Source organism: Phyllostomus hastatus, unplaced genomic scaffold, assembly GCF_019186645.2.
Source record: "Phyllostomus hastatus isolate PE091 unplaced genomic scaffold, TTU_PhHast_1.1 phas_scaffold_93, whole genome shotgun sequence".
Classification (NCBI taxonomy): Eukaryota; Metazoa; Chordata; class Mammalia; order Chiroptera; family Phyllostomidae; genus Phyllostomus; species Phyllostomus hastatus.
The window spans coordinates 37,799,035-37,813,584 of record NW_025334042.1 but is presented as its reverse complement, the minus strand read 5'-3'; the positions used below and the strand labels follow the sequence as shown (position 1 = coordinate 37,813,584).

General features: G+C 35.7%; 1 protein-coding gene across 6 annotated transcripts in view; it reads right to left on the bottom strand.

The window, feature by feature from the left end:
- SOX5 (SRY-box transcription factor 5) overlaps window positions 1–14,550 on the bottom strand; it is a 930,694-nt gene that overhangs the window by 122,591 nt on the left and 793,553 nt on the right. For all 6 annotated transcript variants that reach the window (XM_045829753.1, XM_045829752.1, XM_045829754.1 and 3 more), the window contains one exon: window positions 3,419–3,539. In XM_045829753.1, coding sequence (XP_045685709.1) covers window positions 3,419–3,539 — 121 coding nt within the window. The remainder of the gene's footprint in view (window positions 1–3,418; window positions 3,540–14,550) is intronic.

Below are 14,550 nucleotides of genomic sequence, written 5' to 3'. Positions count from 1 at the left end.
GGATTTTTATTTTATTTACTTTATCAAGACACATAGTCTAAACAGGAAAATTTATCAATACTTTCTATGAAGTTTATGAAAAGCATTTGAGTTACTGATAACAAATGGTATATTTTTCATATTTACTTGAAACTGAAATCAAGATGGATGAGTCAGTCTCTGTCATCGACAACTATTAATATTACTCTGAACAACTGACAACCGGCCAAGTCACATATGGTTGACATCTATGAGAGGATAAAAATCAAGGCACATTGAAGAGAGGAGATGTTGGGATTTGTCTCTCTCCCTGCCCCAATTCCTTCCCTACAACGTAATTAGGTAGGAAGGAGTTTGTACCATTTTTCACTTCCACCAGGCTCCTCAGTCAAACTGACTCAGAGTACCAGGGTGTCCACCAAGGGCGGCGCTTTCTTTTGCTATTGACTTCTTAGTTTTACAGTTTGGCATGATGCTGGTTTCAAACTTGCCCGCAATTGTAGAGACTTTATTCTATTTTATTTCCAAGGTTATAAAAGAAGAGGCATTGTTTTATAACTTTAAGCACTGCAGGTATGAATATCAAATGGTTAATATACTAACAATTTTCAAAAGGAAAAATTTCTGCGTGCCACATTATATTCACACTGAACAAATTTAGTATGCCAACTCTGTCAACTGGAAGTGAGGCTGAGGTGTTCTTGACCTTTTCCAAGCCTACAGTTATGCTATTGTTCATACTCAATGTGGTTTTCTCTTCAGCACAATATTTGCTAATGGGACTTATTTCTACAGTTGCTTAAAAAAGTTCATTTTGGAAAACAGAACTAGTCTATACATGTATACTGCAGGTGCAGTCTGAGGCAACTGATGATTTTTAAAAGTGTCTTTTTTTTTCATTTTAGTTACCAGGGTTACCAAAACCACATTGGAAACATATGTTTAATGTGAATAGCAATTCCTCAGGAAAATGGAAACAAAACAAAGCACAAAAATCTTTTACGATTAAAATCCCAACATTTAGTGTGGCAATAGAATTTAGAATTTCATTTTTAGAATTTAAATTATTATTAGAATGTAAATATTTAAAATATATAGCCCCTAATTATTAAACATGTTAGTGTTTATGGATGTGTTGATCTACAAATATAGGAATGATGTGGCAGATAATATTAAATGAATAAATTAAGGATCCAGAGTGAGAATACCATCTTAAGACATAGGAAAATGACATCAAAAGAAAGATGTGCAAACATAGTGGGAAAGCCACAAAGGGGACAGTATAAAAGTGTGAATTTTTACAGTGCTAAGTTTAGTTCAGTTTTTATCTGGACTTCATAGTTGCAATTATGTATCTCAAATGACTTTGTATGTTTGAAAACATATATCCTGTTTATTCAATATTACATAGAGAAATGTCTGAAGACTAGAAATAAGTGGTAGATATGAAAATTCAAAACATCATTTAACAAGAAACATAGATCTGATTTCTATTAATGTTGGGTAGAGTTCTGCAAATATAGTAAGTACTGAAGTATAGGCAGATGCTAATTTATTAACATACAAATGAATGAAAACCCACTGTTATTTACAAAATGATATTCTACATAAATATCTAAAATGACATTATTTCACTAATTGTTTTCAGTGGTGTTCTACTTTTATCAATGAAAATACTTTAATAAACTTGCTTTCCCTATATTCTTTCTAGACCTGATAATGTTTTAGAAGATATTTAGCTTATTAGTTTAGACCCTTTTTGGAATTTGTTACTATTTTTTTCTAACACATTATAGTTGGCATTTTGGCTATATAAATTTTAGAAAATGAAGTATTAGATTGTTTTCAAAACTGACAATGGCCCTGACTGATGTATTTCTGTTGGTTGGACATCTTCCTGGAAAGCGAAAGGTCGGCAGTTTGATTCTTATTCAGGGCACATGCCTGGGTGGTATAGGTTAGGTCCTGGGATGGGGCACCAGTGATGTTTCACACATTGATATTTCTGATGTTTCTCACCCTTTCTTCCTCCCTCCCTTCCCCTCACTCTAAAAATAAATCAATAAAGTCTTTAAAAAATCTAACAATGTGCAATTTCAGTTTTGGTAAAAAAGGAAGTCATATAATAGCAGGCACCTAAAATTAATAAGCAATATTAATGGTAATGTTGGTAACTTACCACTTAGTATGAAATGCCCTTGTATTCTTTGTAATGAGTACTCATTCACTAGTCATACATTCATTTAACAAATAGTTTAATGCTATGCTAGAATTTTAGATACAACAATAAGTAAGACAGAATCAGCACCTGCCTTCATAGACTATTCAATTAAAGTGAAGAGAAAAACAGTGGGCAAAAGTAAGTTTATAGTTGTGAGTATGCAAAATGGAGTTTATTCTTGTATTGAATATTATTATTTATTTATTTATTATTGTATTAGTAGTACAATGCAATTGTAAACCTACATTTTCAAATCTCTTTTTTCAGGATCCAAAGGAACCAGAAGAAAGAGATCTAACTAGGTCAGCTGAGCTCTCTTGGGTCTGATTTGAAAGAGGTTCAGGATATCAAAGAGAATGAACACACTGATAATTCCAGCCCAGAGTTAAGAGGTTTGGTCTAGGAACTAAAAGAAGATGAGGGCACTTGGGCTGCCTCCACATAAGCTATTATAGGACATTTACACAATGGAAAACAACCTGGCCGTAAAAATGAAGAAAATTTTACCTTTTGCAACAGTATGGATGGAGCTGGAGAGTATTATGCTAAGTGAAATAAGCCAGTCAGAGAAAGAGAAGTACCATATGATTTCACTCATATGTGGAATCTAATGAACAAACTGAACTAACAAGAAAAACAGAGATGGGCTCATAGATGGAGAGCAGATGACAGCTTAGAGGGTGAAGGGACTGAACAAAAAGGAAAAAGGACACATGGACATGGACAACAGTGTGGTATTGCTGGGAGGTGGAGGGATATAAGGGGACTAAATGGTAATGGAAGAAATAAAAGAAGACCAGGGGAAAATAGGCTATAAACATAGGGTGGAGACAGATAATGGAAGAGCAACTAATTCACATTAGGAAACTGGGTTTCCTAATTAAAAGACAATGGAAAGTTATTGAAAAGCATATTCCTATCATATCTATGCAAAATAAATTTAGCCTGAATATTATACTCATATTTTAAGAATACACTAGAAATAGAAACTATGAAACTGAATTTTAAAAAGTAAATTTTGGCTTCAGAAGCATAGAAGTAATCTAAGCTCTTTTAAATACCAACATAAATCCCTTTCAATACCTTCTGTGTGTTCCCTCTTTAAAATAAAAATGCTATATGGGTGATCTCATTTCTTGGTGTGGCAGAAATGTTAAATTGCCTAATTTAACGCCATCTCCTCCACCCACTCCCAGATGAAAAGTCAGGGATACTTACTACATCCAGCCTTATAGCTGAAGCCTGGAGGGAGGAGGAATCCTTGCTGGGCAGCGGCAGCCAGTGTCCGTTGATCAGGAGGGAATACGGGAATCATTAATGGCGGTAGTTGACCTTGAACCTGCTGAACATGATAAAGTGGATCAAAGAGAAGAAGTTTGGGTGCTCCATGCTTCCCACCCTCCTTATTTTATGATAACAGAAAGTCATCTATTCAATTCTATATACTGGTATACAAATTCATTATAAGTCATGCTTTGGGATTACCTTAGGAAATTCAAAACATATTATAGTTGAAAGGTTGTATCAAGTTCACTGTCTAACCTGATGAATAATTTCCCTACATGATGTCATTGAGAGTGATAAAGTATCACTATTTTACACAATAAGCCTTCTTCTCATTGCATGAGTAGTTAAAAAATTACTTCTTAGGTTGAACTAAAATCTCATGTAAATCCTGCCTGTTAGGAATAATTCTACTTTCTAAAACACAACAAAGCTGACAGTGACCAGAGTGGAGAGAGGAGGGAATTTCAGGGGACAAGAGGAAGGGTTTACAGGAACAAGCATAAAAGACACATGGACAAAAACTAGGGGTGAGTGGAAATGGGAGGGAGGTGGGGAGGGCTGGGGGGCGGGTTGGGATGGGACTAAAAGACAGAAAACTGTACTTGAACAACAATTAAAATAAAAATAAAAAATAAAATACAACAAACTAAAATAGTATCATTTTATATGTGAACAGCTCCTCATTACTTGAAGAAAATTCTTATGTTTACACATAATATTGAAATTTTATAATTATTGAATAAAACAGCTGGAATAAAGCTTAGAGAGTAACACTCCCCACCCCCCTTTTTTTAATAGAACTGGGGCTAAAAGACAATTTACTTGGCCATGGTCATTGAATGGTATAGTTAAAAGTAGGTGTAGAATCCAATCCATTAAATCCTACCCTGTACTATATACTATTGTCTTTGTCTATCATTTTTCAAGCTTTAACCACTCCTCAAATGACAACCCCTGCTTTGGTTGCTATCTTTGGACTACACCTTAATTAGTTGGTATAACTCTCAAAACTTATGGTTCACACCAGCAAATGAATAATACAGCACAATGGAATAACTATCTTCTTTGAACTGAACAAGAATTTCCAGAAGTATAACCTAATGCTGTCATTTCTGCAGCTATTTCACATTAGTGACTAATGCAGATAATGTCATTAACTAAAATACTTAGGATAATTTTTTCCAAATATTTAGCAAGACCTCCTTGGCAAACATGATTATTGGTTAGTGTTTGTCACTGAATATGTGGATGAGAATTTACTTAATCCGAAAATCACCTATCAACACTCCATTTTCACTTATTACTCCTACCACACATTAATTCAGTTACTTGGAAAATATTTGATAAATGCCTACTATGTACAAGAAAATGAACTAGGCAGTAGGAATATAATAGTGAACAAGAAAACCAAGATCTTATACCCACGGAGCTTACATTACAATGGGAAGAATAGTAAAATGTAAAACAGGTATACAAAAGTAATTATAAATTCATTCATTTTCCAATCCTTACAGCAACTCTGAGATATCTCCCAGACTTGTTTTCCTTTCTCCCCTGGCACTGAACATTCTTAGGGCACTTATGATTCTTATAGTTCTCATCATTTCTCACTCTGAAAGTCCACCTTCAGTTTCTCCTTTATCTTTCACAGTTAAACCTCTGATCTATTTCTGAGATTTTGATGGATGAGTGTCCTTTTGGGGGTGGGAAGTGAGAGAGAGAGGGAGAGCATGGAAGGGAGAGAGGAAATGGGGGAGAGAATGTGAGAGGGAGAGTGAGAAATAAGCACCACGAGAATGAGGGATCTGCTTTCAGCAATGACTCTAAATTGGAAAGCATTTCTTTTAGTGAATAGGGGTTTAAACCTACCACTAGCATACCGTTTTAGTAAAACTAAAATGGAATGACAGCAACCAGGAAAACAAAAAGTATCTTTAGGTTAGAGCTGAAACTTATACCACTAAAACCAGCATTTTTTAATATCCTGGAGAAAAGATAAACCTTATGCCGAAATCAATGAAAATAAATTGGTTAAAGACTCAAAAAATTAGAGATTACATAGTGCGCACGTATATAGGAATAAGTGGCCTAAAACAAGAGATAAACATTGGAAGGCAAAACAATATAGGGACTAGTTCAGTGTAAGCAGAGCATGCTGGCCAGAATAGCACACAAAGAGACAGACAAGAAACCAGACACATGGGATAAGGGTTAATGCCAGCTACTGTACCTCCTTTATATTTCATTGTTAGTAAGTTATATTTTATATAGTACTTCCCTTCTTTTCTAAGACAACATTGGTTCTAAGATGTATTGTATATTTAATAGAATTTTGGAGGGTAGAAGAAACAAAATGAAACACATACATGTATTATGAGAGCCATTCGAATTTCAGATACCTTAGGATTTGGGAAAAATAATAACTAGAATTGCAGAAACAACAGGTTTTAGCTTTAGTGTAGTCGTTCTCAAGCTTGAATGTATGTTAGAATCACTGGGCAAGACTGCTTCCTAGACCAATTAAATCTGAATTAGGGGTGAGACCTAGCCATCAGCATTTTTTAAAGCCCCCCTGGTGATTCCAACGTGCATCCAGACTGGAGAAGTACTGTCTCAGAGAATGCTTTCAGTCACTGTCAATGCACCTTTTTGTCTTCTTCATTTTTGCCTTGAGTTACAAAACACCTTCACATACATGAGTAGTTGAAAGGGAGCCTCTGCCTGACTTTTACAGGTTCTGGTGCCCACAGGATAAAATCAGACATTAAGCTATATTCCTCAGAGTTCCTTCGGAATTAATCTTGTATCTGTTTTTTACATGTCCTTCTTGAAAAAAAACAAAAACAAAAACAAAACCTTCTGACGGTTTGCTTCTACCTAGCAATAATGACTAAATTCCTCCGCCTGCAAGTTTCTTCCCAGTTTGTCCCCCGTCTCTTTCCAGACATTGCTGTTGTCTTCCTTCAGAAATCCTGTACTCTTGCCTCATGGGCCATGAGGAGTTCTTGCATACTCAGTGTTTTTCCATGCTTGAATGCATTCAAGACTATTTTCTCTTCTGTTTTGAGTAATTTCTCTTTTCCTTTTCTTCTTGGCAGAATTCTACTTATTTTTCAAAGGCTTTGAGACATACATAATGTCTCTGCCTGTGAAGCACTTTTTTCTTACGGTGCAAATTTTCAGGCAGAAAGAACTGTTACTTCTTTTAACCTCATAAAGCTAATGAAAATTTACTGTATTGAATAGTAGTTCCTTGTAAAAGATGAGTTTCCTTATGGCCCATGAGCTTAATAAGGAAAGAAGGTATAACTTATTTATTATTGTACCTTCAGGGCTCAGAACAATAGGTGAAACTATTCTATGTGTTGATAATTCACAAATAAAGAAGAATGAATCATTTATCCCATCTTTCTAATTGTAGTCACATGTACCAACTCCAAATGTCCAAAAAAGTCATGTGGACTAAAAAGTTATTTAATAACCACAAAGGAATTAGATTTCACCAAGAAGAATAAAATACCAATTGTTTTGTGTTTCTATTCTTAAGCTATAGAAAAATGGCCTTATACATTATGATATATCCATGACTCTTGGAATTATGTGTGTATGAAGATATAAAGACTCCAGAAATACTAGAAATTTATTACATGTCTTTCTAATGAACAGAAATATCTGCCTATTATGTTTAGTAATGTATGTTTAGTTTATGTTTTACTTATTATAGCTTTGAAATATGTTTTAATAAAAGTATTCTATTCTTACTATTTTGTTTTTAAATACATCCTGGCTTTTTTGACATCTATGTTTCCAAATTAAATTTAGGACATAAAATTTCCATTTGAATTTATTGACCTGATGGTTTGATGGCTAATAGGAAATTATATCTTTCAATTTAATTAAATCTTCTTTTGCTTCATATCATTCTTATAGTTTTCAGTTAACTTTATTTTTAAGATTTTTAAAAATATTTGTATTGCCTGGCTGGCATAGCTCAGTGCACTGAGTGCGGGCTCAGAACCAAAGTGTCGCGGTTCGATTCCCAGTCAGGGTACATGCCTGGGTTGCAGGCCATGACCTCCAGCAACTGCACATTGATGTTTCTCTCTCTCTCTCTTTCTCCCTCCCTTCCCTCTCTAAAAATAAATAAATAAAATCTTAAAAAATATATTTTATTGCTATTGTAAAGAAATTTTTTTCTTATATTGTTTAACTGGTTGTATGCACATAAGCTTTTCTGCTCTTGTATGACAGTTTTTATCAGGTAATTAGTTTATATTCTAATAACATAATATTTTTCAGCTAAAATTTTTAGTATTTTAAAGAATAAACTGTAAGGAATTCCAGAGTTTTAAAAAACATGTGTACCCTCAACTTTTGCCTTATTGTAGTTATTGAAATTGATTTTGCTTTAGTAGCATAATTTGTTTCAATGTATAAATTTTCCAAGATCCACATATATAGAATAACAGAGTTTTAAGGCTGGGAAAGATCCTAGAGGTTACCTGGCACAACACAATCATTGTTCCCATAAGGAAGTAAGACTTAGTTTGGCCATATAAGTTGTTTAAGATTCCACATTTAGGTAACAGCAAAGTTAACACTGAAATTACATCTTCTAACTAGAACTTTAGAACTCTTCACATGATGGAAAGATTTCAGGGGAGAGGAGTGAAGCAGAAGGACCTCCAAGGGACAGACAGGAACTAGAATGGAAAATGAGCCTAATTTCATAGTCCCAGTGATGGGTTTTCTTTAGAATATCATAGAATAGATTATAGAGCATTGTCTTAATATTGAGAATAAATTAAGAAGCAAAATAAATATAACCCAAAATGTGTGGTTAGTGCACATAGGCAACTGGAAATGTACTTCAAAATACAATTGATCCTCACTATCTGCAGATTTTGTATTTGTAAATTTGACTTATTAAAATTTACTTGCACCTCACAAAATTGACTTGTGCCAGTGCTTCTGCAGCCACAAACTTGAGCAAAGTAGAGAGAAATCTTGTTGGTGATTTCACCGTTTAAAATGCATTTAGAATCAATAATAAAAAAGAAGGTGTCTTTAAACAGAAACATGTAAAATAAGGTTATGTTATTGATCAGTTGATGGAAATGGTGTGACTCAAGGCTCTTGGAAACCTAACTCTCTGTATATCCCCCTCGGGACAATTGCTCAGTATTCACGAATCAGTGTTCATGGCAACTTAATGGAACACAAACAGTGAAAATAATGAGCATCAACTATATTATTACTACATATTAATTAATGTTCAGGTCACTGCCGCTGAAATTTAGGCACTCTTTGGGAGAAAAGGACACATTACATCAGCACAGTATAATGTTTTCTGGATAAATTCTGAAACTAATTTAGTTATAAGTGTTAGTTATTCCTTTTTGCATATTTGCCAGCCTTGAATATTTTCAAATCCTATTCACTGTTAACTTCATTTATTTCCTTTCACCTAATGAATGAAATTCCCTTTAAGCTCCTAATTAAGTTTTAAAATATGTGATATTTATAATTAAGTTTCTGTAAAATATTTCTGTCACAATTTTTAGTCTCTTTGTTAGGGGTCATGTTATTCACAAGTTAAAACAACCTATTAAAATTTAAAATCCTATATTTTTAAACTTTAAGATGAAATACTATGTTTTAACACTTTTTATAATTCTACCACATAGACAGTACATGTAAGACTTGCCCTCTAAAATTTTAAGAATCCAAAACAAACCAAACACATTATCACACTATAAAAGAGAAAGCAAATATTTATCAATTATTCATAGTTAAATTTTATATTTTATGTAAATATTCTATTGCAAAACACTTCAGTGGCTCCTTGAAAGTAATATATCAAATAGATATCTCAGATTATTAATTTACTTCTCAATTGCATGGGTCTGTTTTTTACTTTATTCACTCAATAGACATTTTTACTATAAGCAGAACATACACTTTTTGGATAACTAGGGATACAAAGATGAATTCACATAGAATGTCTGCTCGCGAGGAGCTGACTCTGGTGGGACAAATGAGCATTCACATTGCTGTTAATTCAGCAAAATAGACTTGTATAGCACACTATGGAAGAACAGACAATAGAGTCCTAACAGAAGTCAAGGCAAGCCTCATGAAGATCGGTACAGCAGGTGTAGGGACAGGTAGTTAAGTAGGAGTTAGCCAGGCAAAGAGATGGGAGTGTGAGGCAAGGGTTCGGAGAGGCGGAGGCATGAGCAAAGGAACAGGGACAAGAAAAAATGTCATGTGAGGTGAACAGCACCAATAGTTTAGAATAGCAAAAAATATAAGAGGGAACCAATGGTGAGAAAGTTTGCCTGAATCAGTGTGCGTATTGGGGTGAGAGACTTAAGATTCACCCCACCATAGGCCCTGTGGGACCACTGAGGGATTTAAATTAGCTTAGGTAGAATGTTCTGATGAGTACGTGGAGAAGAGATTTGAGAGGCCAAGCATAGAGAAGAGGTAGGTTAATACAATTAATTAGGCAATAGATTATGAGGGCTTAATCAGTAATAGAAGGGTTATAAATGAGGAGAAAAAGCCAAAAAATTATTTAGGGAAAATATGCAGAACATTAATGATAGGTAAGGTTATATATGTGAGGGCATACAAGAAACCTCTGTACATATGTGTAAATATATATAGGGGTGAACAAAAGTAGGTTTACAGTTGTAATATAAACAAATGACAAAATAATAAATAATATAAGAATAAACTCTGTTTCAAGTACTCATAACTATAAACCTACTTTAGCCCACCCTGGTATATATAAATACATATATGTTGAAAACTTGGATGTGAAGAAAGGACAGATTCAAAGACAAATCTTGGGTGTCGACTTTATGTAACTATTTATACAAGTATAAAAGAAATAATGCATAGAAGGGTGGTGATAGTTTTCATGGGAAGCTAATGAATATGGTTTCAGATGTGATGTGTTTGAAGTGCCTAAATAATATTCTATTGGATTATATTAGGAGCAGATGGATATTCCAGTCTGAAATCAGGGAACAGATTTTTAGAGGCCATGGTATGGGAAGTCACTCACTGATGACAGTAAACTAGTTAATCTAGAAGGGGTCTGAATGATGAAGAGAAGAAATGGCTCATAAGATAAGAATAAAGAAAATCATAATGACAGTGTCACAAAAACCAACAGAATTTCAAGATTGAGATAGTCACTGATAGTGAAAAATGTAGTGGAAAGAGTACTGTAGATACAAAAAAACCTTCTAGAATTGTTAATTAGAAGATCGTGATAATTCTAATAACATCAAGTCCATTAGAACAGAGGGTAGAAACCATATTGCGAAAGGTTCAGGACTGAATGACAAGCAGGAGAAAAGAAAAAGCAGACACATACTATTCTTCGGAGAAGGCTGGATGAGAAGTTAGGAAACATTAGCGAGCAGCTACATGGGATACGGGAGCTTTATTTGGGTTTCAGAGTTTTGAGCACATTAATTGGCTAAAAGGAACAAACAGAAATTGAAATTTTTAAATGTAGGAAAGAGAGAAACTAAGTGGTGAACAAACCAAAATATCAGAGAAGAGTGAAAAAGAAGTAAGGAGAATAGATACTACTTTTGAATGGGAATGGCATCTCATTCTCTGAGCCCTGAGGAGGAGAGGTATGGAAGTGAAATAAGCAGGTATGTTTTATACACAGTTAGGGAAATGAGGAGGCAAGGAAAATCAGGCCTGATGGAAGATATTTTCTCATGATGGAGGCAAGGTCATATTGTTACTGTAAAACTGTCCATTGGAGCACCAGCAAGTCACTCCCAATGGCCACGACAGCAGCAAGGGGAGGTTCTTACACTGAACATGTGAAAGCTAGCAAAATAATTGGATAGAAAAAAATCATTTTCCCCCCTTCCAATACCAGATTGAGGCCAGGACCTGGGAAGGCAGGTGCATGTGCCATAGGGGTCAAAATGGTTTGGGGGAGAGGGCATGCTAGGCCAAAGAGGCCTTTCAGTCTACCCTGGGGAAAGAAGGGATTGGTTGGGAGATGGACTGAAAGCACACAAAAGTTTGGAAAGTTGATTGTTCATTTTGAGAAAGCACCTGGTCTGTCCCACACCCAATCTAATATAATCTCAGGGGAAAAAAGAAGTTCTTGCTTGCTCATGATCTGCAGTAGCACAATGAACCCACTTGTTCTCTCCATGGCCACATGGCCTTAGCAGTCAAGTGGCCCATGGCCTTGAAAAGAGATCCTTCCTGCCTCTCTCTCTTGCCCACCTGGTGATGCACTTAACCATGGGTGTGCATACCCACTCACCCAGGAGCACACAACCATGTCGCGCTGGTTGCCGCATGGTCCAGGGCTGTGTGGGCTCCACACACAGGCTCCAAGAGGAAGCCTGAAATGGACAGCAGCCAGGGACACGCTAGCTACATGGATGGGGACTAAAACCACTTAACCTGCAGGCTCCAAAGGTGGCTACCTACAGGCTCCAAAGTGCTGTACTTTAAAACGGAGCAAGAACTTTGGATACTCACTTTTGTCTTGGCTTTACATGTCCTTGCTTGGACTTTTTCCATGGCAGAAAGTGGAGGTGGACTTTGAGATGGGAGTCTGCCATTCTCCCAGGTTGGACAGCATCTGAATAAAACCTCTTTCGTTTTGCACCAGCATCTCCCTCACAATTTTGGCTTTTGTGGCTACAGGAGGCTGAACCTCCTCCAGTTACAGTATCTTAAAAATCAGAGAGACTGGGCATGAGGGAGTTCAGCAAAGGTAAGGGTGTTCAATGATCATTGTGAGAAATGAAAAATAAAGTAAACCATGGAAAAATAATTAAAAAAGCCTAAGATCTTAGACGTGACCACATAAATTATGATGCTGTCCATCTCTGTTGTGTGTGCAAGTGTTTTTTTTTTAAAGAGTACCTGGCCACTGTAGATGAAGATTGAGAAGGTAACTACAGCATTCACGTTGGGGAAGAAACAGGGCTTGCTTGGGGGGGACACCAACAAGCAGAGGTTAGGAGGAAATCAAAGTTGCTTTTGAACAACAATTGGCTTTTGGCTTTATCCCACCAAGAGAGGCGCGGAAGGCATTACTACCCCGGCGGAAAATATAGCAATTAACCAGAGAAACTCCCATGGTATCAAGGAGCAGTTTGCATGAGAGCTCAAACAGGACATTATGGTAGAAGACTCTTTAAAAATACATACACAAATGTCAAAATGAAAGGCAGCTTTATGATTTAAGTCGGCACAGTTTCAAATAAAATGTAAAATCTGAAACTTTTCCAATGTTCAAGTGTTTATTCCCATGACTGCCATAGTGTTCAAGCGCGTATCATCTTTAGGGATCAGCTCACCTACAACCGAGATTCAGCCACCTTCGGTGGGGAACACAGCAGCTGTTTAGAAGCAACAGTGACACTATACAGCAGTTCTGAGAAAATGAAGAATATAATATCCAAATGAGATTACAACAGGGGTTTAGGTTGGAGGATATAATTACCCAAACTGGAGTCACCAGGATAACAAAGTTGACTTTCCACCATTTACAAGAAGAGGCATGGGATCTTCAATGACCAGTAATAGTCTGTGATTTTCCATTTCATGGAACAGAAAGTTGATTTGCCAGTTTATCCTACCCAATGCAGGGCTTTAGAAAAAAAAATGGCTATGCAAAAATTAAAAATAAAGGAGTCAATTTATTTCCCAATTAATCTACTAGGAAGACTAAAGAAAGTCTCCCTGAGAGATAGATATGGTAACATAAAAACACTGCTAAAATTGAAATCCCTACCTCTCACTTCCCAACAGTCACAATGGAACTGTATCACTTCTAATTTCATTTGATTGAAGACAAAGACGAAGTAGCCATATTCTTTTAGAACAAAAATGAACAGCCATGTGGATTTTTTACATAGTACTCTTCTTCGGCAAAAAGCCACAGAACTTTTTTAAAAAATCGTTTCCAAGGATGAAAGTGACTTTGCCAAGCAAAGTGGCTTCAAAACAGGCCTCAAAAATACTAATAGAAAGACAGATGGTTCTACTAAGAGCTTGGCTGCCAAAATAAAAAAAAAGTAGGAAAAAAAAAGAGTGATGCTATTGAAGCTGACTGCAAAGTTATCTGATGACTACAAATACTTTTGTCCCACTGCAAGTGCTAACTCTGCCTCCAGGGCTGATACAGCCAAAATACTAACTTCCCCACATTTGATCCCCCGGTATTCCCACCCCTCCTAAATAAAACCTGTCAGTGCCAAACCCCACAAAACAGCACACGCACAAACTTACTGGATTCTGACTAACTCTCTGCGGAAGTGAAATACTGCATTGGAGGACTCCTATTTAGGAAAAGACCCACAAGGAAAAATGCTTTTCTTTTCAAAACTGCCCATCACATTTCCTTTTTCTAATTCCTTTTCCTCTTCCTTCCAGTCACCAAAGGGCCCCTAGGCCCTCTGAGTTTACATGATATGAACTCAATTTGTATACAGAAGGCAAGAAGCAGCACGACATCAGAGGTGGAGATAGTTTGCAAAGACAGAGAAATAATCCAATCAAGAGATGGTGGCAATTTTCTGTTGGAACTACTACTACAATAATACCTACACTTTATTTCCTTCAGGGCAACTGTCATTTCTTTTTAACCAGATTGCTACTAGCTAGATATAATAGAAGCTGAAATATTGTATGGTCACTGACTCTTCTTTCAATGGCTCATTTCACTATTGCACTGTTACTTTTGCATGATGTGTTTATTGTTGGCATTGTTACTAGGATACAACCACTTTCAAATAATGTAGAATTAAGAGCTCTGTCACATAAAAGCAGTGAAATTTCATTCTTAATCCTATACAAGTTGACAGAAATATTCTTTCTTCCTAGCAGTATCCTGTATTTATTTTCATAACTTAAGCATTACATTCTTATTAGGCACCATTTTAATATATATTAAACTCATGTCAACAAAATGAAGACATTTATTATAAAGATAATACAAGCTTAAACAAAGTATATTTGCTGAGTTCAAGAAAAAACGTTCTATTTTACAAATTGAT